The sequence below is a fragment of the Melanotaenia boesemani genome, chromosome 1, assembly GCF_017639745.1.
Source record: "Melanotaenia boesemani isolate fMelBoe1 chromosome 1, fMelBoe1.pri, whole genome shotgun sequence".
NCBI lineage: Eukaryota > Metazoa > Chordata > Actinopteri > Atheriniformes > Melanotaeniidae > Melanotaenia > Melanotaenia boesemani.
Window position 1 is genome coordinate 25,616,789 of NC_055682.1, and position 27,658 is coordinate 25,644,446.

General features: G+C 37.1%; 4 protein-coding genes across 4 annotated transcripts; 1 reads left to right on the forward strand and 3 right to left on the reverse strand.

Annotated features, from left to right (window-relative positions):
• Window positions 1–307: 307 nt before the first annotated feature.
• LOC121641230 (TATA box binding protein) lies at window positions 308–7,749 on the reverse strand. Its single transcript, XM_041987256.1, has 9 exons — window positions 7,643–7,749; window positions 6,955–7,165; window positions 5,267–5,429; window positions 4,952–5,129; window positions 2,862–2,949; window positions 2,504–2,595; window positions 2,149–2,316; window positions 1,909–2,003; window positions 308–1,699 (listed from the first exon to the last, which is right to left on the reverse strand). The coding sequence occupies exons 2-9, from the start codon at window positions 7,003–7,005 to the stop codon at window positions 1,620–1,622; spliced, it is 915 nt and encodes a 304-aa protein (XP_041843190.1). The 5' UTR covers window positions 7,006–7,165; window positions 7,643–7,749; the 3' UTR covers window positions 308–1,619.
• A 26-nt stretch (window positions 7,750–7,775) lies between these two features.
• psmc3 (proteasome 26S subunit, ATPase 3) lies at window positions 7,776–9,561 on the forward strand. Its single transcript, XM_041987230.1, has 2 exons — window positions 7,776–8,750; window positions 9,112–9,561. The coding sequence occupies exons 1-2, from the start codon at window positions 7,806–7,808 to the stop codon at window positions 9,448–9,450; spliced, it is 1,284 nt and encodes a 427-aa protein (XP_041843164.1). The 5' UTR covers window positions 7,776–7,805; the 3' UTR covers window positions 9,451–9,561.
• Window positions 9,562–13,857: 4,296 nt separating this feature from the next.
• psmb1 (proteasome 20S subunit beta 1) lies at window positions 13,858–17,483 on the reverse strand. The gene is made up of 6 exons (XM_041987278.1): window positions 17,297–17,483; window positions 16,827–16,934; window positions 16,396–16,477; window positions 14,861–14,990; window positions 14,419–14,525; window positions 13,858–14,331 (listed from the first exon to the last, which is right to left on the reverse strand). The coding sequence occupies exons 1-6, from the start codon at window positions 17,395–17,397 to the stop codon at window positions 14,146–14,148; spliced, it is 714 nt and encodes a 237-aa protein (XP_041843212.1). The 5' UTR covers window positions 17,398–17,483; the 3' UTR covers window positions 13,858–14,145.
• A 640-nt stretch (window positions 17,484–18,123) lies between these two features.
• On the reverse strand, window positions 18,124–27,631 carry phf10 (PHD finger protein 10). Its single transcript, XM_041981386.1, has 12 exons — window positions 27,494–27,631; window positions 26,308–26,417; window positions 25,998–26,128; window positions 25,683–25,766; window positions 25,436–25,560; window positions 25,192–25,341; window positions 24,980–25,089; window positions 24,705–24,846; window positions 24,313–24,459; window positions 20,174–20,282; window positions 19,394–19,582; window positions 18,124–19,225 (listed from the first exon to the last, which is right to left on the reverse strand). Exons 1-12 carry the CDS (start codon window positions 27,563–27,565, stop codon window positions 19,128–19,130), a joined length of 1,467 nt encoding a protein of 488 aa, XP_041837320.1. The 5' UTR covers window positions 27,566–27,631; the 3' UTR covers window positions 18,124–19,127.
• Between the last annotated feature and the right edge of the window lie 27 nt (window positions 27,632–27,658).

Below are 27,658 nucleotides of genomic sequence, written 5' to 3' on the forward strand. Positions count from 1 at the left end.
TGTTACTCAGATCAGTTTCACCTGAGGACGTCTGCAGTGACTACACACAGATCTAATCTGAAATCACTCATTCTTTTGTGGCCAACCAGATAAGTTATTTTTGTATGACTTAAATTGTTTTCAACCAGATTTTCAAATTGTAATTTTGCAACTTTCTGGCCTTTGTTTTTTCAAAATTCATGTCAGGATGTACAAAACACTAAAACTGACAAACATTTGTTATGAATGGTTTTCTCTTTACTAAGAAAAGTACTGACAGCGTATATACAATATGTGTAAACCGAACAAAAATAAATGCAGCACAGAGTCAATATGAACACATTTATTAATGTACAATGCAGACCATTAATAAACTGAAAAAGAAGCATTTAGATGTAAAAAGGCTCCCTGATTTTTTCAGCTACGGTCAATACAGACATCAGGTGGAAAAGTCGAGTTGGTGAAATTGATTAAATGTGTTAATTAAATGCACTGAATCAAAGACATTGACCGCTAAACATTAAGATGGTCGTCAAAGATATGAGCAGTAAATTGTGCATTTAAGAGACAACCACACAGAGAAATAACCAGAATTTAAACCCACAAGTCATTTTAGTGGGTTTAGAGTGAACTGTGGTACAACTAGCTACATTCGGAGAGGATGCCTTAAAAGAAAACTAGACAAAGTAAACTCTTAAAACAATACGTTATCTGCCATTGTACAGTCTTTAGTGCTAAATTTGAGGTTAAGATGAAGAAGATGAGGCCTTCCATGTTTTAACTGATCTGTCCATCCCCGTCTTCCCTATTTTTTTAACCACAAAATAAAAATATACTCAAGTTTGCTCATTAAAACACTTTTGAAATTGGAACATACTCATTTTTTTCCTAAACTGATTCCAACCAGTCAAAGATTAAAGTATGATTGTATAAGAAGCCTATACCAAGTGAGGCAAACTGAAAACTAAACTATAACTTAACATTGGCTGAAAGATCTGGATTCTTTGCAAATTTAAGAGCATCCACATTTCATTAGTGCATAACATCTTAAGCCTAAATACAAATGGAAATCCACTTCAAATTAACCTAGATTATCTTAATATTGACAATAAAACTCAATGAGCAAGAGTTTTATGGCAGACCTGACAGATCTGAACATGCATTATTAAAAAGTCCATGAATTATAAAAATGGTAAATACAAAACTATTTAAAACTGCTTAAAATAAAACAAGAACAGCCCCAGACTGCTTCTCTTAACATTTTTTTTTACATTTCTTACAGTCCTATGTACAATCAGGGATGTGATGGGGACAACAAAAGCCTGAAATGCATAAACTAAAAATAAATGGAAACCAATGGAAAGACAACAGTATTAGATTTAGACATGAGATCCGAGCACCGGATGAGGACCTTTAAAATTCTCTTTCCAAATAAAAAAAACAAACAAAAAACCACTAACCTGAAAACACTGAGGGCAACAGATAGTGATAATGTCTCATTATGTACAACAGCCCCTTCAGCAGTCCACCTGTCAAGTTTAACATTAAAATCACAGTTTGATGTGACTTTAAAAAGAAAAAAAAAAAAAAAAACTAGTAAAAAACAGACATGGTCGAGACAATAAAAGCAGCTATAGAATCTACGTTGTCTTGCGAAAGCCTTTCAGGATGGGATAAATGTTTTCAAATGCTTCGTAGATCTCTGACCTCACCTTGGCCCCTTCAAAACAAGCAGATATTAGATGTTACACTGCTGAAGTCCATAAGAATAAGACAATTTACAGTGCTTCAACAATGGCCAAAGAAACATCTAAAATTAGTCAACTTTACATATTTTCCCCAAATCTAACATACAGGCACCAGTGACCACCTCAGAATCTCAATCCAGCTTAATAAATACAGACTAATGACAAATAAGGGAAGACTTACCTGTGAGTACTACTTTCCCAGAAACAAATATCAACAGGACAATTCGGGGTTTGATCATTCTGTAAATCAGTCCTGGAAACAGCTCCGGTTCATAGCTACAAAACACAGGTCGTGTCATTTTAGTATGAAAAGAAAACTGTTATAAATAATTTTAGACAAGATATGGAAAAAATCTACCTTTGTAAATTGTTTGCTGTATGCCATCTGTTAGCTTCCAGACAGAAAAAAAAAAAAAGTTACCTGCTAAACTGTTGGTGTGTGAGGACTAATCCCTCTAGCCGAATGGGGAACTTCACATCACAACTGCCCACCATGTTCTGAATCTTGAAGTCCAAGAATTTGGCAGGAAAACCAAGTTTCTGAACCACACGCGCATATTTTCTAGCCGCTAACCTTGACTGCTCCTCACTACAAAGAAAGTGAATCAATCAGTGCCCAAAAATAAGACGGTGGGAAAACAGCTGGACAAATATTAATATAGAAAACATTTTACTGAAATGAACCAATTCCAAAAAGATACTGATAGCCTTAAAAACAATGAAGAAAATAATAAAAGTTTTATGAAAAACAATTCATTTACAAAAGAAATTCGAACCTCTTGGCTCCTGTGCAGACCATCTTTCCAGAGCTGAAGATGAGAGCAGTGGTCCTCGGTTCTCGTATTCTCATGATGACAGCAGCAAAACGCTAAGAAATGACAGATGTGACTTAATTCAAACATTACAGAAAGATACCAGTGCTTTCACTTTAATTGTAGGGTCAATTTATCTAATGTTCATGAGATGCATTTTGCAGCAAGTTCATGTTTTCTTATGTGCAATTTTAGCAGTTAATGATGAGAAATGAGTTCCACTGACAACTTTTTTTTTGCTCTGGACTCAAAGCTACAGAAAAATAAAGTATTTAAGCGCTGCCTCGTGGAACTAATAGAGCACATGGCTGAGCAGTCTTACCTTTGGGTTGTATTCTGCATTTCTGGCTCTCAGAGCGATGGTCTTTAAGTCCAGTTTACAGCCCAGATTTACAGTAGATACTATGTTTCTGATGGCAAAGTACAGAGGAGCTAATATTAAAAAAATATTTGAGACAGAGGCACAGATGCAAACCTAAATAGGGCTGGTGATATGGCTCATAACTAATATTCCAATTTCTTTGGCTTTTTAATGATACACGATATATATCTGGATGTTCTGAAATCTCCCCTAAAACACTGTATAAATGTTTAATTCAACATTGTCACGTATAAAGACACCAGCAGATTTAAGTAAACTGTTAAAAAGGAAGAAAACAAATCACAAGTTAAATTTAGCAAACCTTTTGTTTTGAAACCAGGGACTTGCACTCATAAGTGTTGTTTAAAAAACACCAGTGTTTCCTCTACCATTTTATTAGTTGAACACGGAGTTAATTTTATTTTCTATCATTACTCAAATATAATTTTTAGGGCTGTCACATTCTTAAATTAATCAGATTAATCACAGCTTACAAATTAATTAATCATGATTAATCACCATTTGTGAAATTTGCCCATTTTTACAGCGAGCCAGTGCTTACATTTAGTAACTGACCTCCCTTTGGGTAAACATCGAATGTCCAAGGGTCAGTAAATGCAGCATGTAATGTACTTCTGTGTTGTTCTGCATCATCTCTCTGTTCTAGATCATAATTCAGAAATCATCCAGCATAATCTCACCAACCACCTACACATCACCACATGGTGATAAAATCTGTCATAAAACCACAAATGTTGACAAATTAAGTTAAACAGTTGATATTGATGAAGAAACTCTGATAAAACTGAAGATCTGGCTAAAAACACAAAAGCCTCATTTGTTTGTGCACAATGCAATAAAAAAAAAAAAAACCTTGTGGAACCCTCTCATCACGAAAAGTGTGGTGTTAAAACACCATCATCCTCCACAGGGGCGACGGCCATGTGTTGATCTATCAATGTTCTGTTTATTCTGAAATCCATCCATAGTCAGCTGGCTCATCTTTTCCATCTTGCCTCTAGACGCCTCCATGCCCCGTTGTCATTAAAAAAAATGTATTGGGCTTGTTATGGCGTGCATGTGTTAATTATGTTAAAAATATTAACTCAATTAATTAGATAAATTAGTTAGCGCCATTAACGCGTTATTTTTGACAGCCCTAATTATTATACATTAATTTCATATTCCATTATTTTATAATTATTTTGGTTATTTTTGTTTTGCACTAGATCGCAACAGAAGCTATTTAAGATCTTTCTTCAAAAAAAAGTTTATATTTAGTTCTTTTAATATAAAAACTAACCAGTCTATCGTTAATGTTACGTTACTATTTACACCACAATATTTAGGTAATGTTGCGTCTCTACAAGCTGTGCCATGCAAACACAGATGAGCTACTCTCCCACAAGTGGACAGAGCACACATAGGAAGTTATGTGGCGTCAACCACATGAAAACCATACAAAAATATCTGCATTTTTAAACGTTCCCAAGGTGGAAACACTTGCTTACCTGCGAGGAGCAGGTGAAGGAGTTTTTCTGCTCCAGTGTACTAAGACCTGCATGTCCATCAGGGGAATGTGCACAAACAACTGAACAATCAGAGTCTCTTTGTCATTGTGGTAGTTTCTAAAGCGCATTACAGCCTAAAACAGACTTCTCACATTCAGCTTCCATCTCTTAATGCTCACACTAGCTTAATGTGCTTACTTCTGCAGTCTCCATGCTTCTTTCCTGTCTCTTTTGAAACAACATGCATGCACACAGAAAAGTTTTCTGGATGAGTGGCGGGAGTGTGCTGTCTGCCTGCCAAGCTACGAAGAAAATCACCTGCAGACGGCTTAAGATGCTGCTGTGACAATTTGTAGTTGATGTTTGCGATATAGATATTTTATATATTGCAAATAAAACTTCTCAGGATACATTGAGTATATTCAATATATCACCAACCCCTACTGCTGTAAATCAAAAGGAGTAATCATCACATAAATAATTATTAAGCCAACTGGCACAAACTAACAAACAGTCATATCAATTGGACTTGAAACATACTGTAGCTGTGGTACAATGCCAGAGCTCTCCGAGGCAGGAGTAGCCGGTGTGATGGGGGTCATGGGGGTCAGCGGAGTGTTATAGAGAGGGGTGTTCCCCGGCAGTGCTGTTGTAGTTGAGCCTGTCACTGCCTGGGAATGGAAGAGTTGAGGAGTCTGCCCCGACGTCCCTGGAAGGCCTGAGGGACAAAAAGCATTTTTCCTGCATCCTCTTTGTATTATGAACAGCACATAAATTTATGTAATACTTTACGATTAATTTCTCGGAGTAAAAGTAGAAGATGAAGACAGTAATAACGATAAAAATGTGTTGTACCAGAGTTGGCTTGCTGGGCCTGCTGTTGCTGTTGTTGCTGCTGTTGCCTCTGCTGTTCCTCGAGTATAGACAGGCTGTTGGTGTTCTGTACTGGCTGCGGTGTCAGGCCTGAGCCATATGGTAGAATGGGACTGAAGATAGGCATGCCCGGGGTCATGGCGCTCTGCAAAAACACACATCCCCCCCACCCCAAGAAAAAAAAATGTAAAAACATAACTATCACTATGCAGAAATTTAAGAATGGTGTTTATCACAATCACAATTCTAAGTTTGCCCGCCTTTTGTGCAACAACTCTTTCAAGATATTTTTAAAATCCAGTGTCTTTTAAAACCACGTCTTTGTATTCTGTCAATAAATTTAGTACCCTCTGGTGACCTTTGCATAAGTGCAATAAAATTGTGATACAACAATATCTTTTTCCTGCTTTTCATAAATTCACCACATATTCTGTACAAAACACTTATAGTGCAAAATAAACTGAGGGGACTGAAGCATTGATGGACATGTCAGCTTTCTGCCAGGAGAAAAAAAAAAAGAAGAAGAAAAAAAAAAGGAAGACTTATCTACAAAATAAGCTGAAACAAAAATAGATTGGTAGAGCTGCACTGACTCGCTTTTTTGGTGTTATGATCTGATATCTGAAATTCGGATATTGGTCGATACCAATATTTTCCTATGCCAAATCAAAAATCAGGTTAGGTGAACATTATTGTGATTATTGCTGGTTGTTGTGATTGTGTAAGGTTTCTTTAGGCTATAGTAAACCACACAATCCTTCTTAAGAAGCAACTGAAAACAAATCCAGTTTAAATATTTTCCAAAGTTATTTAACGAAATATAAAAAAAAAAAAAAAAAAAAATAAAAAATAAAAAATAAAAAATAAAAAATAAAAAAAACACTTATGAAGTAAACCAAATACAATGTCTGTAGCTGCTTTACCCACAATGCTGTGCACTGAACCCACAATGCACTTTGTTTTGTAGGTCGCTTTTTGTATTTGGTCCACTAGAAGCAGACCAAGACCTTGTTTTGTAGGCGGGCCGAGTCCGCTTCTTTGATTCAAATCAGAATTCATTTGCATATTAACACTACCTGAAATGAAGCACACTTTCCGACGAGACCAGGATTCATATCAAAACGGCTGATGAGAATGCGCCCTTGTATACAGAATTGGAACAGTAGATCTACAGTTCATTGTTGCTAATACTAATCTTTAAACAAATAAACTTAAACCAAATATTTTAGATCGTAAGTGCATTTCTGTTAAATGGTTCAAAATAGACAACTTACAGAAAGAAAAAAATTCTCTGATCCAAATAAATTTCTTTTGGGGTTAATAAATGATAAATTATTGTAAAGTGCTTCAATCATTTGCCATCCATGATTAAAAAAAAGATAACTTTTTAACTTAACAATTTTAGAGCATTCCCTATTAAAGTAAAATATGGTGCTCTATCAACTATCTACTTGGAAGTATAGAAATGTACTGAGTTAGATATCAATTTGGAGTAGTTCATTGTTTTGTGCTGTGTAATTTTCCAAAATGAGAGCTAATGCTTCTGGAGGCAAATTAGTTTAAAACCCTGAAAATACAGACACGTGGGGGCAGGGAGAATTCTGACATGAAAAAGACAGACAGCACATTGTAAAAACATGTTAATCATAAAATACAAAAAGCTTCATTACCTGAGGGGAAGCCAGCCCCTGGAAGGCTGGTATACTGTTGTTCTGGTCCATGTGTTCAGCTCCGCACGTTCAACACTCCCAACAAACAGAGGCTGGGAAAGTTTCAATCAACAGGTCCTTTGTAGGAGGACTTTTTTTAAAACAGGTATCAGTGCAAGACAAGCCCTCCACAGGAGACAGGATTCTGGAGAAATAATCCCAAGTATCTCCCCTATAAAGATTAACAAAAACGCGGTTTAGTCGAACAAACGCTTTACGAATTACAATTGACTATCACTATGCATCGACAATACTCAATTAACCACATGCAAATTTATGAAAACGAGTTCCTGTAGTGGCGCGAACATAAACATAGCAAGTCATATTTAACCATCTTCCATGCTTAATAAAATTACGTTAATTCATCCTTTCACGTTGACCTCATGCATCATGTGTTCGCCTTAGCAGTTAAACACTATCTGTGGCGAAAGTTATCTATAACTAAATAGCTTTCAAATATGACGCCTTGACAGCCTTCAAAATGAAACGCGTAACGCGCTAGCTGAAGTTAGCCATGAAGCTAATGTTAGCTAACATGGACCCGATAAATGTTTGGTAGCGGGGTCTAAGCAGCAATGTTCTATGATAAAAATTTGCAACAGCTTTTAATAATTAACAGCGCAAATGCGTGCCATTCTGGTAAACTTACGTTCACACAATCCCAGTAAAACACAATACACAAACTAAATTAATTCAACTTCTGCTCTCTGTCATCCTCACTGCTCTCCGGCGCTCAAGAAGGCAATCGACAACTTCCGGAAGAGAAGCCTTTATGTTCCGTCGGGTCACAGTTCACAAGAGAGACAGCAAAGATGGCGTCGCTGAGTGACAAATCAGTTTGGGATGAAGTGGAGGATGGTATCGGCGAAGAAGTGTTAAAAATGTCTACAGAAGAGATAGTTCAGCGAACTCGTCTCCTCGACAGTGAGATAAAGATTATGAAGAGCGAAGTTCTTCGGGTGACTCACGAACTGCAGGCCATGAAGGATAAAATCAAAGAAAACACGGAGAAGATAAAGGTGAATAAAACGCTTCCCTACTTGGTTTCCAACGTGATTGAGCTGTTGGATGTGGACCCCAACGACCAAGAGGAAGACGGGGCTAATGTGGATCTGGACTCCCAGAGGAAAGGAAAGTGCGCAGTCATTAAAACTTCAACTCGACAGACCTACTTCCTGCCGGTGATCGGGCTAGTGGATGCCGAGAAGCTGAAGCCCGGGGACCTGGTCGGAGTGAATAAAGACTCCTACCTGATCCTGGAGACCTTGCCCACTGAGTACGATTCCAGAGTCAAGGCCATGGAGGTAGATGAGCGGCCCACGGAGCAGTACAGTGATATAGGAGGGCTCGATAAGCAGATTCAAGAGCTGGTGGAGGCCATAGTCCTGCCTATGAACCACAAGGAGAAGTTTGAAAACCTGGGGATCCAGCCACCCAAGGGGGTCCTGATGTACGGACCACCTGGCACTGGAAAGACTCTCCTGGCTAGGGCCTGCGCTGCTCAGACCAAGGCCACTTTCCTGAAGCTGGCAGGTCCACAACTTGTCCAGATGTTCATCGGAGATGGAGCCAAGCTGGTGAGAGATGCCTTTGCCCTGGCCAAAGAAAAAGCCCCATCCATCATCTTCATTGATGAGTTGGATGCCATCGGAACAAAGAGGTTTGACAGCGAGAAGGCGGGAGACAGAGAAGTGCAGAGGACCATGCTGGAGCTGCTCAACCAGCTGGATGGATTTCAGCCCAACATGCAGGTCAAGGTAAAGATGCTGCCACTTGTAAACTTGTTTACATAGAATATAACATATTTTATTAATTCTTCATAGCCTATGTTGGAAGTGTTGTTGCATTAGGCAGAATAGTGTAGCTGATTAAAATAACTTATTCTGTAAAACTGTTAGCTTTATTTGTTATAATATTTATATTTCAACAAGCCTCAACTAATAAAAGTTGTCTCTGTGTAACATATTCTGCGTTTGGCATAAGTTGCCATAAAAGGACAAAAAAGTTTGTTTTGCTAAGGAAATCAGAGGTTAAATTGTGAACACTCAGCATCCTTACAATAACTTTACAGTATGATGGGCTCAGACTTGACTACAGTAATATTGTTTTATTTTTTAGGTGATCGCTGCCACCAATAGAGTGGACATTTTGGATCCTGCACTGCTTCGTTCAGGTCGACTGGACAGGAAGATTGAGTTCCCCATGCCTAATGAAGAGGCCAGAGCTCGCATCATGCAGATTCACTCCCGAAAGATGAACGTCAGTCCTGACGTCAACTATGAGGAGCTGGCCCGCTGCACCGATGACTTCAACGGAGCCCAGTGCAAAGCTGTGTGTGTGGAGGCCGGTATGATCGCGCTGCGCCGTGGAGCCACAGAGCTGAACCACGAGGATTACATGGAGGGAATCCTGGAGGTCCAAGCCAAGAAGAAGGCTAACCTTCAGTACTATGCCTAAAGACACTGACTGTGTCTGTTTGTGTGAAAAATGTCTTTTGAATATTAAAACAGATGTGGAGTAAACACTTGTTACCAATACTGATTTTCTTGGGTTAATAAAAGGAAAGTTTAAGTTGTGTTGTGTTTGTTTTAACTAAACACAGAGGTCAAGTTAAAAATTATTTCTTTATATGGGTGCTGTAGATAAATATAGCTGCTTTTAAATTTAATTTATAGGTGGCACATCTTAAACCATCTTTTGAAACTAAACTAATCTCAGTGGACAGTTTTGAAAGTAACTGCACAAGTGACTGATAATGTACATTTAGTTATTCATATAGTGCAGAACTACACCACTAAATTATCATTTACATTCTCACGTATTTGCCTTAGAATGAGCTTCAAGTAAAAACAAAATGTGTAAACAGAGCAGTATTTAATTACAAGTTATTAAACAATATCAATGCAAAGTTCCTAAAATCTTCCAAAAATGTTTTAATGGAGCCAGTAAATGCGGAGAAAATCCGTAATTAATCTTTGAGTTTAAGACTCAGCAGACAGTTATTTTCTCTGTGATTTCTTACAATCTCACATCCTGTTGATGGCATAGTATCATATATTTTGAATTGATTTGTAATCGGTAATAACCAGTATTACAAACAGAAACTGCTTGAGAAAGGAGACTTTAATTCACTTTGCACTTTACCTGATCTCTATCTACTGAAGTAACATATTTGCTGTGAATTTGGCCATTTACATATCTTGGTATATACATTAGTTCTTTTCCCGAGAAGGTCTTCCAGGAGAATTACAAATCATTATTTAATAAATCCAAAACCGAACTGGAGCGCTGGATGGACCTTCCTTTATCCCTAATTGGCAGAATTAATACAATAAAAATGAATATTTTACCCAAATTTATATATTTATTTCAGTGTATACCTTTTAAAATTCCCAAAAAATTCTTTAAAGATTTGGATAAATTAATATCAGCATACTTATGGAAAAAAAAAATCCCTAGAATTAAACTCTTGATATTACAAGCCCCTTACTCTAAAGGTGGCCTAAATTTACCCAATTTTAGACTTTATTATTTAGTTTCACAATTCCGCATTCTTTGGATGTGGACTTTTTCAAAAGGAAAGGATGTAAGATGGATTTCGATAGAACAACAAGAAATTAAACCTATACCATTATCAAACATTCCCTTTGTGGGTTCAAAAAAAATACTCAGAACGATAACATCAAACCCTCTTACCATAAACGTTTATGATGTATGGCACGAATTACATTCAATTATAAATATGAAATTACAAACATTCAGTAATACCCCTCTCAGAGATAATCCCAATATTCCTAAACCCATAGCAGATGGTATACTCCAAATATGGGGTAGAAAGGGTATTACAACAATTAGTAACCTTTATATTGACAATGTTTTTGCCAACTTTAATCAATTATCTGAACTTTATAATTTACCAGGACACAATTTTTTTAAATATTTACAAATCAGGCATTGGATCAAATCTTTAACCTCAGAAATATATCCAAATAAACCACAGGAAACTTTATATGAAAAATGCCTATATGATCCCAAACGTACTAACACGAAAGGCCTTATTTCTTGTCTTTACAAAACGGTGATAGATAACTTACCAGCCTATAAGATAAGTTTAAAAAAAGAGAAATGGGAATCGGAATTGAACTGTATATACGAGGATGAAAATTGGAGTAGGTTATTAAATTCATTCCAGACCCTACTAGTTTCTACTAAACATAGACAAATTCAATTCAACATCCTCCATCGAATATATTTCACACCATATAGATTGAATAAATCATATGCGGATGTTACCGATAAATGTCAAAGGTGTAAAATTTATGTTGGGGATTTACTACACATGTTCTGGAGTTGTACACAATTGCAAATGTATTGGAATGATGTGATCCAAGTAACATCAGAGGTGTGTGGTCTATCTTTAAATCCGGACCCTAAAATATGGATACTTGGAGATGTTTCATCATTACAGTTACTTTCATGTAAGAAATATTTCGTTCTTTTGGCATCCTCTGCAGCAAAAAAATGTATACTCAAAAACTGGAAATCTACAGTCCCTCCAAGCAAGAAACAATGGATTAATGAACTGTCGTCATATTGTACTCCTGAAAAAATTCTACATGCAATACGAGGGACATTAACAAAGTTTGATCAAACATGGACCCCCTTTCTGAACATCCTAATGAAAATGGACTAGGGAGACAGAATTGAACATATTTGGATCATTATAATCCTATATTACAGAATTGTTTTACCCATGATGTATAAGAGTCTTTGTCAAATGTATTGGTTAAACCATATAAATTATAAGCAAATACAGAGAATTATAGGGAAGGGGAGGGTAGTTAGGGGACCAATGTATGTATGTGTATATATATATGTATATGTGTGTGTATATATGTGTGTATGTATGTATGTGTATGTTTATGTATGTGTATATGTATGTATATGTATATGAATGTGTGTATGTATGTATGTGTGTGTATATATGTGTGTATGTATGTGTATGTGTGTATATGTATATACATGTATGTATATGTAATTTTTTTTTTTTTTTTTTTTTTTTTTTTCTTCTTTCTCTCTCCGTTTTGTTTTGTTTATTTAGTATATTTTATTTTCAAAAAAAAAAAAAAAATGAAAAACTGTACCATACAAATGCAGAATGTTTCTGTTTCTGATCGACTGAGATTACTTAATAAAAAGAATTTAATGAATTTGGCCATTGCGCTATTGAGAACTTCATTCATAAATTTCATTCATGCGTTTCAGCACCAGTCAGCAACATCACTAATCAAGAGGCACCAGGTCAACAGCAAAGTTGTGGAGAGGCACAAGTCAATGAGTTATGAAAAAAATCTTAGATAATTCCACAGAACTTCATTATATTCATCATCCCAAAATGGAAAGAATTTGGCACAAGAAACCTGTGTAGAGAAGGGCCATCTGCCAAAACTCACAGACCAGGCAAGGAGGACATTAATCAGAGACGACAAAAAAGTAACCCTGAAGTAGCTGGAAAACAGCACTCGTGGTTTAAAGGGAAATATTTAAAATCCGGTGGAATGGCCGAGTCAAAGCCCAGACCTCAATACAAGTTAGGATCTGTGAATCTGTGGCATGACTTATAAGTCAGCAGAACCCATCCAACTTGAACCGGCTGGAGCAGTTTTGTTTTGAGGAATCAGCAAAAAAAAAACAAAAAAAAACAGGCTAGATATACTATGCTCAAACCTATCCCCAGAGACTTGCAGCTGTAGGTGTAAACAGTTCCAAGTTCCAAGGAGCCACCTCAGCCAAATAAAAAATGATAGGATAAAAGTGAGTGAAAACGGGACAATACTGTCAGATTGGTAACTATCAAAGGGTACCAAATTTCTATATTTTTTAAATTATAAGTATTGCAGATAAACGCACATCATACAAACTTTGGGAGAGTTAAAAATCTTCAGTGAAAAGAACGATCGTCTGATAGGTTAGAGGCATACCTCAAATATGATGACAAGCTCTGGGAACAGGCCTATGACATGCACATCAGCTCTATCTTTTTTATGTGAGAAGGGAGCAGATTCATCAAAGGATAGAAATGAACAGTATTGATTTAGGTAAATTATTTTCAACTTAGATTTTACATCATATGTTGACTGGAGTTCCTACTCTGGTCCAAGTGTAAAAGTTGAGATGTTCTTACCTTGTGTAGAAAACAGAGAAAAAAACATTCTCTAAAAATATGGACCACACATTCTCTATTATTTTCCCCATCAGAAGGTCCACCCTAAGAATCATAATTCCTTTTTATCATTACATACATTGCATACACAAAGAAATTCATAAAACCACTAAAAACTATACTTTTTTTGTACACCACCAGTTACAATACAGAATATTTTTAAATGAGCTGAGCAAGTGCTGTCAAATGGTAAACAACTGCTCGTGGCTCAGAGTAACACATACATAATGAGATAAGAAATCATCATAGCCAGATCAATTACTTAGTTGTCATTGCTCAGCTACAATTAATTGGTCATTTAGACTGATGCCTGGTGGTTAGATTAACCGTTTAAGTGCACAACCACATTAGATTGAGTGGATTTCATACGAACCACATTTAAACACACCCAGCAGTTTATACAAGATGGTGTGCAAACTCCTTGACTAAAATCTGCTATACTTCCCATTCTGTTGTTAAAATGAAGAAACAAAGAAAATTTTAACTGGGGAAACGAATAAGAAGATTTAAGAATCAAAAATACTAAACCTTTTTACTTGGAAATTGTCCCTTCTGTACTCTCTTTGCTCATTTTAAATAGACTGCAATGTAACTAGTAGAAGCACATCCAAGTGCAGAGACAATGAACAGCAACAGACTACTTAAATTCTTAACATTTATTAAGAATGTAAAAAGAATAGCATGAAAAATCAATACAGAGGCAGAGTCTAAGCAGGCATGGGTACAGAACTGGTTTCTCAAAACAGGAGTGCTGATCTAGGATCAAGCTGTCAAATCATTTAAACAAGGATTCCAAACTAAAGCCAAAGTTAAGAGGCAACATGAATCAACCTCTGGATCAACACTCCTGTTCTAACAAACCTGGTATAAAGGGATTAAATCTGCAGAATAAATGTGGAAGAGACAGATTGAAGAGGAGACTTTACTCCTCAATCCTTCCTCAGTGGTATTGTCTGCTCATTAATGCCCTCCTTAGTGATGATGCAAATCCGAAGGGCATCTCCGGTGTAGACATCTCTCTCTGCAGCCGAGATGAAGACATCTTTGACCAGCTGAACCGCCTTTTCCTGAGTCAGAGGAACATGCTGCACACCTTCCATGTTTTTGAATCCAATCTGTAAAGAATGTTATTAAGTCAAAAAGTGTCCAGTGTGAGGAAAGAGTAATGCAAGTTTGCATGAATGTGTATATTTGTCATTCACCTGGTTATCTAGTAGTGGCTGCAGCATGGCACTGGCTGATCCTCCAGCCTTGTAGGTGTCTCTCTGGTAGGAACCCACTGGGTCAAAGCTGTACACTGCTCCTTTGCCTACATTGCATATATTCAATGTAAACATAATTTAAAACATAGGAAAAAATACAATTAAAAAAAGAAAAAACAATAGAGGAATAACAATGGCATATGACAAACAAAAATATTGCTGCAGATGTTTTTACAGGGGCCTTTTTAACTGACGCAATCCTGTGCAAATATGAACTATGTTACACATCAGGTTTTAAGTTTAATCATCTTCAAAGTTCAGCATGCAGGGTGTAGTGAAATCTAATGTTTTGAACTATAACAAGTCAACATCCTCTTCCTTCTATTACATGTCTGACAATAAATCATACTGGAACACACTAGAACTTAATATCAGTACCCACCCTCTTCATCCAGTCCCCCAATGATGTTGTAAACGTAGTATGGGAAGAATCTCCTGCTGTACAGGATGGTGGACAACATGGCTGCAATGGCTCCACTGGTCATCGTCTTGTTGTTTGAGTGTTTGTACATCTGAGGGAGAAGGAACATTAATTTCGATGTCCTTTAGCGACAAACCTGAAAACATCTTGGATGACAAACTGCAGATGGCCCATCAGTATCCGTCATACCCTGCTTTGCATGAAATTTGTTTCAGGACAATACAAACAAGAAAAAACAATCTAAAACACAGGTTTTCATAGATTCAACAACGCTCATATTAAAGAAACTATTGTACAGCAAGGAAACCTGGGGCAATGATAATCTACTAAGTATTTGCATTAATAAGTGCAATAGACTGGCTGCATGGTGGTTAGCACCGCAGCCTCACAGCAAGGAGGTCACCAGATCGAATCTCGGCTGGGGGAGGGCCTTTCTGTGTGGAGTTTGCATGTTGTCCCCTGTATGCATGGGTTCTCGCCGGGTACTCCGGCTTCCTCCCACCATCCAACGACATGCATGTTTAGGTTAATTGATGACTCTAAATTCTCCCCTATGTGTTGGCCCTGCGATGGACTGGTGACCTGTCCAGGGTGTACCCTGCCTCTCACCTGTTAATGCTGGGATAGGCTCCAGCTTACCCGTGGCCCTTAATGGACTAAGCGGTTCAGAGAATGAATGAAAGCGCAGTAGACAAAGCATTTACTTTTTATACATTTACCACTCAGCTAAGGATGCTCATGAATTTTCATTGCACTTCACTTGGCTATTATAATGACAATTAAGTTCTACTGATCATTTGCACTGTGGTGCTCATCGCTGCCATACTCTCACTGCAAGACTTGCAATGTTACCAGAAGAAACCTAATATAAGTAGTTCTACAAATTTTTAGTGGCAGTAACAGAAAACTCCTCACCTTAATAGCCAATTTTCAAGTGTAGTCTGTCTAATATCACACTATTTACACTGGCAAAGGTTCAGTGTGAACTAGTGGAACACTGCAGACAGTAATCTACTGAAAGCTACCGGCCTCATCCAAAGCAAGCATAAAAGGAATTGCATAGTTTCTGACAAAATATGTTGTTGCGACACAGTAAAATGTGAGGAAGCAAAAACACAATCTTTGAATTAGTTTGTTTTTTCTCAGGTACTGCAAACACTGAGTTTAGCTTTTGTTGATTCATAGGACAAGCATTGCACTTCTCTTATGAAAACATCCAAGTTGTTCCAGAGATTCTTTCCAAATAGTTAAAATAAATTCACCTAAGTTTTGATACATTTCTGTTTTTTTTTCCTTAACATGTGATTTGATGCAGAAAAATAAAGCTACAATAAGTTTTCATTTTAAACCTTAAATCATTCAGCCATTGACCATTTTGAAAATAAAATGTCTGGATGCAATTAGAGATGGTTTTGCAATGATGATGTACATAAATCAAAATGTTTTGCAATGTAAACTGATAGTGAAACCTACAACATCTCTCTGCCCCAACTCACCTTTAGCCTGGCATCAATTATTTTTGTCAGAGTGAGGCAGTCACCATGGAAACCACTGCAGCCAATGACAGTTGTGTCTGTGCTGTAAGGGAAAAAAGAAACAAATATCAGTAACAGTCTTTTCAACGTATTACTTAGTCGGCTTATTATAATGTTATGTAGAAGGTATTTTATCGACAAATTCCAGCTGTTGTTAAGATGGAAGTGAATGAATCTATTAGGAAGCATTTAGCAGACCAAATACAGTCACCTACCTTCATAAATACCACGGCACCACAATAGACAGCTAAATGTCACATTTGATATTAGTTTTAACACAAACCTAAGCTCTACGTAAAAATGATCCGTTAAATATACCCAGATTGTAAAGTGTAACCACTGCTAACCTGTTACCTTTCATTAGCTCTAAGGAGAAATGAGGGCGCACTTACAGCTTGTAGCATTTTGGGGAGTCCCGGCTGTGAATTGAGTAGCCTTCACTCAGCCTGGTGTCTGAGGCTACAATTGCGAAATCTTCCCCGGCAACAGCTAGTACAGTTCTAAAAACATGAAAAACACAATTAAGTTCTTTTAGCTCATAAAACACAACACCAGATGCTGTTCATGATACATGCTAACGGAAGCTAAGAAGCAGATTCGAAACTGAAACCGTGACCTCTTCTACCCCCGCTAATTTTGAGAAAAAATGTTAAACTAAGCATTAAGATAAAATGTACACAGATTACGCCACAAAAATACACAAACTACTTTCCATACAAACTATTAATTGACTTAACCTTTGTTTTATTGGCTCTTATAATGTGCTAAGAGTTTTAGCTACTTAGCACAATCCAATATTACAGAGCGTAAATGTAAGCTAGCTACGAAGCTAAGTGATCAGCAGCTGAAAATTCTTACTGACCCTCCATTAAAAGCGTATGGCGAAAACCGGTGCTCTACTGGGCCAGTGTAATGGTACTCTTTCATCTTCCCAGGATCTCCAAAAATCTGAGATGAAAGCATATTAGCAAAAGAAAGCTGACGGAATAGAGCTCAAACCAGGTAAACTCGCTGTATCACTGCAATATGGCAGACTCTTGTTCTACGGTTAACTCGTGAACATGTGTGAAGAGTTTCTGCGCGACAGCTCCCCTATCGGTTTTCAATACAAAATAACCAATAACTGACATGATTTAATTTAGTCACCCTCCCCCCAGTAACAATTAAAATGTCCCTAATGTTGGCTTTGAGTTCTTAAGAGACATTTTATATTTTTAAATTCACTTTAACTAATATTTTACGTTAGGTGTTATTTATACACCAACAGAAAGAATTGGCATAATGTTGCATTTCCTTTTGCAATTTTTGCACCTGCAGGCCAAGCTGTAAGCAGTTAACTTAATGTTGGCATGGTACGTGGGTTTTTTAAGAGATAAAACACAGAAACACTCACAATGGAGCTACTATCATGATATTTAATGAACATGCTTTTTGTAACTGCTCAGTCCATGAAAAATAAAACAAATCAAATTAGGTTAAACGGTCACTTCATTTTCTCTAGGAGTGAGTGTGAGAGGCTGTTTGTCAGTGTTGGCTCTGAAATGGACTGGCACCTATCCTGGGTGTACCATGGCTACTGGGATAGGCTCCACCCCCTCTGCAACTCTGTATTGGAATAAGCAGGTATAAACAACTAGGTTACAATTAAATACAATACACAAGAAAAGGGAAAAAGAACCCTTTTAAGTGTTTTTATTATTATTTATTGAAAAAACTTTTTATAATTCAGTAACCATGACGCTAGAACAAATATTCCTTCAACACAAATATGGTAGGACAATACAAAACGACTAAAAAAAATGATAAACTAATAAAAGAAAAGAACTGATTGCAAGATCATTATGCTGATGGATGTTAACTTCAGTATAATTACATTCTGATGTAATTACAAGTGGTTTATTTCTGAACAACAATAATAGTGAAGGGTTGGGATGCTTGGTTTGAAAATTTACTCACAAAAGCTGAAAATTCCTACAGCCCGAAGTCGGTCACACGCAAACGTAAAACATTTAATTACAAAGGATCAAAAGCACCATTTGTTTAAAAAAAAGATTGCCATTTACTGCTTGTCTCATTAAATAAAACTTGACCAAAAACACAAACTGCAAGTTATAAGATACAAAAAACACATACAAAAAGGTAATTTCGAAACAACCTGTGTAACACCACTGAGCTCTTGTAAACCCTGATTCTTTCGATAGATTAAAAGCACCATTTGTACCTGAAACTATTTCCTAAAACATAGTTTATCAGTGCAGACACATTATGAGTCAAAAATTGTATAACTCATTGGTTTACTGAAGCAGGAATGTTGTAAACTGCTCATGGTTGGGTAGAAGTTTAGTTATCACGCTTACAAAATAATGCCCCGTGTAGATGTACAATCACAAAAATATGGTCGTCTGGCACACAGATGCTAATCGACTGACTTAAATTCAAGGTCTACTTTGCTGAAACTCTCAAGGCTTCATCTGTTTGGCATCAAGTGAAAAGTAATAACAGTTTAAATGTGTTTTGATTGTTAGTATTTGGTCTTTTTTTTGTTTTATGTTTTAGGGGGGATCATACATGTTTGAAATGATGGCTTTTCCAACCGTTTTTTTTAGATAAAAAATTATCTGATGTTTTTGGATGAATTAGTGACAGTGCAATTATGTTTAAATTCAACACGGTATAACTGTTCATCATGTTGATCATTTACGAGCTGACTTGGACTTCTTGGGTGTTTTGACCCCTCCTTTCTTCTTGGGTGTGGTGAAGTCTTTGTCGCAAACCTCACATAACCAAAGACCTAAGAAGACAGAAGTAATTAAAGATAGTTAGTAGAACCAAAAGCAGAAAACAGACTAACCAGGTGAACAACATTATTGGAAATTGGGTTTCTAAGTCTGGTTTACCCTCTCCCAAAACTCAGTGGTTACACCCACCATGCACTGAGCGTGTTGGTCTATCCACTCACCTGTAGGTATGGATCCCATGCCCACACAGAACGTGTGGTATCCTCTGTCACACATATCGCAGAACATCATCTCGTCCTCGTGATGGGGCTGCTGGCACACGGTGCAGGTCTTGCACTCCATACACTGCCAGCGATATGTCTGGATCATACAAACCAGCTCCTCACTCATATCCAAGCATGAGGGATGGCCTGAAGTTTATTGACATGGGAAAACACAAGCAGGAGCAAAAGAGACGGCGACACACACACGATAATACAAATAAATAGACAATACGTGTAGAGACACACAGAGGCAAGCACACGGAAAGAGACAAAAACAGACATATTGTGAACAGGCCCGTGTACATACATTTATCTTTGCTGCTTTATTTTAGAGGAGCATAAGAGAGAGATGCATTTCCTGACATATTGTGACCAATCTTTCTATGTTCTTTTACAATTAAAAATAAAGACCAATCTATCAAACTTTTAGTTTTATTTTACAGTGTAAAATGAATTGCAAACCTTACAAAAAAAAAAGAAAAAAAATCACAAACTTTGCTTGGAGTTTGCATGATTTTCTTAAACATGACAAAAATAAACACTATTAACAATTAAAATGATCTTACACACAATTACATTTACTTTTATGATACAAAGAATCATATTCATGGTCTAAATTGTCCTGATGTTTAGCAAAATACTGGCAAAAGTACTAAATTAATTTAAAAAATGATGAGGGAAAAACATAATAACAAAACAGCAAAAAATTGTCCTGTAAAATGCAGAGTATGAACTTACCACTGTTATCACATTGGGAGCAGTGAATGAGAGCCTCTGGCTTGCCTTTCTTGTTGGCCTCTTTACCCTTCTGGCAAATGCCACATATAGCATTTGGAATGACCTTAAGCTGCAAGGGCAGAATAATGCTATAAAACCAATCACACATGTGTATCCTGTAGTCATGGAAATACAGAAGAATACAGTAATACCTGGGTGAAAAAGGAACACTGTTTAGACTAACAAGGGCTTTTTCTATTTTGAGGGGCATAACACTTAAGGTGGATAATTGCTGGCTCAAAAAATTGAAACTCAAATTTCAAGCTGACCTAAAATTGAAGTTTGAGGCGTTGGCAGGTGTGGATGTTATTTTTAGGTTTTAGGTATAGTCTTTATAGCAAAGAGCAACCAAAGCTTTGTTGAGATCACAGCCCCAAAATTATTTCTTTGGATTCAACAGCAACAAAGTACCAAGAGATTAAAACTCAGAGTTCACAGAAAGATGTGTTGTTTACTTGCAAGCACACAAAGACAAAGTCTGACAAAAGCTATAACAATTCCCTTTACTTGGAGTGACAGAAAGATCATTACTATTTGGTAAAGATCTTTTAAATGTTCAATGAATGACAAAAAAAGAACTCCCATTACATCTGTGAGTTAGAAACACACCCCTCTTTCGCTTGTAAAAGAATAAATCTTGAGTTTTTATGAAACTTACTGTTGAGTTTAAACGATGGCAAACAGGAAAGAAACAGAGTAGAAAGATGAAGCTCAGGGACATTTAAATCAGGACATCACACATGCAAACAAGAAACTATTTTAAACTTCTTGTTTTGCAAGAAACCAATCTATTAAATACACCATACATAAATCAGCCATAACATTAAAATCACTGACAGGTAAAGTGAGTAACACTACTCAACTTGTTGAAATGCATCCTGGCATTTACGTAGGTGTTACTTTAACAATGGTCACCTACTTCAGCATGTTTGCAGACCAGTCACCATCTTAAAAAGCCAAACTGCTTGGCAAGCACTAAAAGAACACCCACACAAAAAGAGTCTAAGGTGTCACCCTGCCTTAAAACTCTCTAGTTACCGATCTGATGGGATCTGATATATATGTGGAGCAAGCAAAATCCAAAAAGACCCCACCCTTCCAGCCCCCAGGGCCAAAGGACCATTTGCTAACATCCTAGTAACACACTCCTACACCCTTGGATGTTCAGTGTCCATAGCCTGACTGGTCAGAACTGTTTAAGCAGAGACATAAATCACTATTTAATAAGAGGTGGGTGGTTTTGATGCTGTAGCTGATCCATGTGTATTATTATCAGAGTACAGCTAAAGCTTTGAACCAGAAAACACAGGCCTCATTCAACTCAACACAGCCTTATGACTATTAATTAACTCAACATCATTATTTCTACAGAAACTAAAATTGGCTTCGTGGCCATATCCTGTTATCAACGTATTTGTTCATTTAAAAATTTGATATTTTCTGCTGTTACTCGTGAAAAGATCATGTTTTGTTTAGCTAAGCTTTAAAAACAAAACATGGTGTGACATCCATAATTAAAATGTCCCGACAGGAGGTGAGCAAATCGGGCTAAATAGCCAAAAGCGGCAAAACTATGGGTCATTGAAGGACATGGTTTGGTAAAGATGAAAATCCAATACTAAAGAACTAAGAGTATGACAGCAGCAGGAGAAGGGAAGAGGAAAGAAGGACTGACTTACTTATCAACATTTTCTTGTTTTTCTCCAACAATTCTTAGCTAAAACACAGCCCCTAATTTCGCCTGTCTGAACTAGTTTAAAACTTGAAAAAGTTTTATTTACATTGATATAGTTATATTATTTTCACAACCATAAAAACACATTTTTAGGTACATGAAACACATACATTAGCAGCAGTGCTCAGTCGGCTTTTAAGCCCACAAAGTGTGAATGATGCCTGCACAGTGAAAACCTCTTCAGTGGGAACATCATCACATTAAGACTGAAAATGGGAGATTCATGAGACTGAATCCAGCTAGTTTCAGTATGATTTATTCTATGTTAACTGAATCTGAACAGGAAATACTGCATTTTCAGGCACAAATAAGAAACATAACTAACGTTTTCAAAACACTTTCAGCCATGTTTGCCTTTACAAAGACTGTTGGTTTTTGAAAGGTGTCATATTGCTCTAACATGCAGCTGCAGAAGCAAACAGAGGGGGGAGTTAAATGTGGACTTTGTACTAGCTGACTATACATACTAATTCACTGCTGGATAAATAATTTGACAACTGAGCTGTTGATATTTATTATGTCTAATAAACTTTTTAAACATTTGGTCTTCCAACAATAATCCATACTAGAACTGAATCCCATGATTTTTATATCCATTAAATTCTATATGTCATCTACCAAATGGCTATGAAGCCTCAGGTATCATATAATTTATTTTCTGGAATCCTTAAACTTAATCTACCAATTTCATGGTGCAGTTTAGATGCATTTCAGAAGCAGTGAATAACATCTAAGCAAAGTACTGCTGTGGACCATTCAAATGAATCCCTTCTTTGATAATCATTTTTATTTCCGGGTTGTCTGTAAAATGCTGCACTACTCTAAAGCTTTAGAGCTGAACAGTGAAGTCATTGTTCCACCACATGCCCTGCAGATAATAGTTAGGTCAAAGCAGAAGTAACTTTTTTAAGCTAGCACCTAAACCACTGAATAGAAATTATGCTGTTAAATATTTGTGGAAACATCAGAATCATCACAGATCAATCTGCCTTTCATCTGCTAGGGCAAGATCAGATGAACAAAATGACAGATTATACTTGATTTCCATACACTATATATTGTTTCAAATTTGTAAATGTTATAAAGTCATTGCATCTACATCCCTCCGTATGCATCAAAATTATGAACAGTACTGGGATGTTATTTTAGTGAGTTCTTGCTGCCATTATGCCATGCCAAGTCTGAAGGCTCAAAAACATATACAAAATGATCTGAAAAATGCCAACTCAAAGTTAAGTTAAAAAAGCTTCAACACAGTAACCAGACACTTTAAAAGGACCAAGCCCACACTACAAAGCTGAGCTGAACTGGACATATTCAGATCCATTATACTCATTAATGCTGATTTAATCATGCACTTCTTGTAGACTGAAACAGCTAAATAAACTTTATGAGTGCACATTTGTTCCCAGTTTCCTGTAGGGAAAGATCTCATGGTAACAATATGTAAAGAGTTTAGATGCGGTTCACGAACTTTATTTGAAATGAGCATCAAAGATGCATCCAAGTTTGGATTTCAAGCTGATGTGTAGCTCAGTCAGCACACAGACTACTTGTAGCTCAGCTCAGTGACAGTGTGAACAAAGTCAGCATATCCTCACCTCTAATGGGACAGTTAGTGTCCATGCCAAACAGCTTTCTGATACTTATTTACATCTTGATAATACATCACAGGTGTATAAACAAAGTGTTATCTTATCAATACAAAGTTAAAACATTAGGATTAAGTCCCTTCTACACTTCAGATATAAATGATAAAACCTTTTTAAAGTTAACACGAATTTCTTTTTAATAGTAACCACAAGCTGTTTGGCTCGTGTTTTGTTTTTATATTGGAATAACAAAAAGGAAGATTAAAAAGGGGAAACTAGCAGCCAAAACATCCACTTACTTGTCTTGGAAATATCTTTTTTGACAAGTGAGGACAAACAAGAGGTATATTGAAGACAAAAGGAAAAACTGTCTTTGCTGAAAAATCAAAAAATTGAAAGTGCAGCAAAAAGAAGCGTGAACTGTTCCTTTATAATGTTCTTATTGCTCACAGTCTTGTACGAAGAAGAAAAAAAAGCCATGTGGTATTTGTGAGACCAAAAACTGAAGACAGGACCCCCAGTGTGTGTGTGTGTGTGTGTGTGTGTGTGTGTGTGTGTGTGTGTGTGTGTGTGTGTGTGTGTGTGTGTGTGTGTGTGTGTGTACCAGGATGTCCCAGCCTGAAAAGGCTGACCAATGTAGAAGCTGGAGAACAAAGAGAGCTATAGAGGGGTGGCGGGATGGATGGAGTAAGGTAGTAGTAGAAAGAGGAGGAGGGGGTAGAAAAGTGCTGCTGCTGTTGTTGAGGAAGAGTTCAGTTGGTTTTGTCCTCTACCTTGTACCCTGGGGTGGCTTTGTGGGAGGCAGAATGCCGCTGGTCTTTGCCCGGTGTTGATGTCCTATCTTTGGCTTTGGACTTGTGGCCCTGTCCACCTCCACTCTCCTGGCTCTCCACATCTGATGCATTGCCTGAAGAGCTGTCCTGTGGAGTAACAGAGGCAGGTGGAAAATTCACAAAATGTATAATAATGGTGTACAAAAATGTCCTTTCATTAAGACTAATGAAAGTTAGCCACTGTGACATGATGCTACCACTGATTTACCACACATTTGCTAATCTAAATGTATTTTACATTTCTTTTAACATAAGACTCTTATTCAGGACTAAAGTGTTGTCATGCACACATCATGCATTTCTATGTGACTGTGCAACAACTACTGTCTTACAGAAGAGTTCTTCTTGCCATCTTTGCCATCCTCAGGATCATCTGAGTCAGGCTCTGAGTCCAGAGCAGGCAGCTCTGGATCCAACGGAGGCTCATACAGAGCAGTATTCAATGGTAAATAGCGCAGCTCATTGGGAGAGTATCTGTCATGAAAACCACAATATTATGCACAGCTGATGGAGTACTTTCTCTTAAGAAACACTTTTAAATAAATTACTCTTAATATAATCAAAGCAAGCCTTTAAGCACAATCATTTGTTTAAGCATGAAATATACCTTTTGTAGTAATCTTGGAATTGTCCTGGTATGAGAGCCACAGGGTAAGGTCCTGTTCTGGTTAGCTCTGGAGCCAGCACCTTAAACCTGCCCTGGGGTACCTGGATAATCTGGGACAAAGAAACGTAACATAAAAATAGCTGAAATTCAGCACAACAAGCAATGTATCATCGCCCCTTTACAGAATCATGTGCTGTTTTAGATGGATTTACATGTGTCTGGAGATCAAAGTATGCTCTTCTCTCCTCCATGCGCTCCCTGTTGAAATTACTGTTGAACTCTGCAGCTTTTTTTGCTGCCTTCTTTATGTACTCTGGCACCTTGCTGGCCTCCACCTTCTGAGGGTTCTGCTGTTGCATTTGCTATCAAAGCACAAGACAAAATTTTAGAAATTCAAGCCTGTAGAAAATTTCTATCAAATGCAAAACAAGAAATCTCTGTTGACTGTGCACTTACAGAGTACTCTTTTGCTATTCTCTGTCGCTCCCTTTCTTGCAGTATGACTGAATACTCTGAGTGTTTGGTGGGATATTCCTTTATCATTAGATCTATAACCTCATCACTCCTCAGAGCTGTCAGACCTGGAGACAAATCAAAGATGTGCACTATGTTAAAAATATGTTAGGAGTGTGTGAAATGAAGTGAGACTGTAAATTGTAAGCTGTAGATGTTAAGCTGGTGAGTTTTTAGAATATGTCTGTACCCAGAGTGCACTGTGTCTCAGTGATGACATTTTGCTCGCGAAGGTAGAGCTTCTCCTTGTGGGACAAGTCTCTCCTCTCCATATCTACAAAGTGATTAAAAAAGTGGAAATTGTTCTCACTGTTCAACAACTTCTTCACAACAGAACATGGGTATAGAAAACACAGGAATTACAGCAGCATGATAATAAATAAAGCAATACTTCAGTCATAGCAAGAACATTTTCCACTTCTCTGCAATTTCCACAATAATGCATCACAACATGTTTAGTATCTGATTGCTTTTTTATTTTTAAACATTTTACTCTAATTCTTACCAGGATACTTCCTCTTGAATGACGTGACTCCAAGATACTCGCTAACTTGCTCCTGGAGCATGTAATATTCTCCTGTATCGTCAGGTGGCCACTTATATTCTGTCAGGTTTTCTGCTGGGAAATATGTCGGTCTGGACAGGAAAATAAAGGAACAAAGACTGAAAAAGATCCTTGAAAAAAGCAGAGTTTAGGGGTTGAGCAGAAACTGTATTATAACAAAACATACTATGTGTCATGAAGTTAATAATACTGCTATAATATTATGCCAGTCTTAATTTATTGTGCCATGCCTAGTATCTGGCCAGCCTACCCAAGCTCTTGACTAAAGGTGTCACAGCTTCGAGAGCTGTCCCCTGAACCCATTCTCCTTCTCTTTGGAGGTTGGCTCCCATCATTGGACACCTCCTCTATTACATCCTCCTACACATCAAAAGAAAACATTTTATTTGAATATCAAACAATTACACAGTGTAATGTTGGAAACCTTTCCACAGCATACTTCATTGGCTTTTATTTACTTAACTATTTTAATTTCGATGTTTTAGGTATCAAATGAAATCATATGCAGCGAAATTATCCAAATATTTTCAGTTAGAGCAAACAGAGACTGTTGACACATGGCAATTTTAATGATAGTACATTCATAATGCTGTCACACTTTATAACTGTAGCTTGGCAAGTGGAAGCTTTTCTTCACTAAAGACTAAGTGTTTCTTTAGTGTCTTAGTCCTAAACATCTATATCAGTTTATTCCTAGCAGTCCAACAAAAAACAAACAATACAAAAACCCTGTAATAAACAGGATATGCTTGGATATCTTTTGACTTCAACATCACTTCTCAGACAGGTAATAAAACCATAGCCAATTTAAATTAATAACAATGACAGTCTATTTTAGACAGGGTAGCTTTTCCTGTCGACAAAAGAGTTTACAAGTAATTTATTCAGGAGAAATTCATTTTAAATTACTTTTATGTATTTACCGATATTGGATCACAAATATATGTATGTGTGTATGTATGTATGTATGTATGTATGTATGTATGTATTATTTTTCTTCTTTTCCCAATGCATCACTAAGAAAACCTGCAAGTCATCTTTGGAACATCAAAATAATTTATAACGCAAACTTGTTAACAACTTGCAAATGCAAAATGAGTATCATAAAACAAAGTACGATTTTTCATACACTACTTGACAAGAAACACAGTGGCAAGGAGGGCACAGAAATTAAAAATTGCTCTCAACACTGTTTCTTATTTACATATTTAGAGTATCACGCTGTCTCTAGACATTACGAAGAAACGGCAGTCACATAGTCTAACCAAGCCTTTATTACCCATTTGACAACAAAGAAGTGATGCTAATGCTGCTAACTGTTGTCATTCATGGAAGGAGGCGGCCGTTAACCAGTCAGCTAGTTGTTAGCTGAGCCAACAGCCACGCTGAGATCTGGGATGATATAAATGAACAATTACAAGGAGTGCAAACGTCACCTTTATGGATTGTGCTCCAGGGGTAGCGGGATTGCTATCGCAAGGCGGTCTAACGGGTAGTACAGTAGCCATATCTCGATAAATAATACCTTCTGCTAGGCTAGCTTACTAGCCGTTGCAGATATTCTTCTTCTTTGAAAGAGCATATCGTGCTTGGCAAACGTT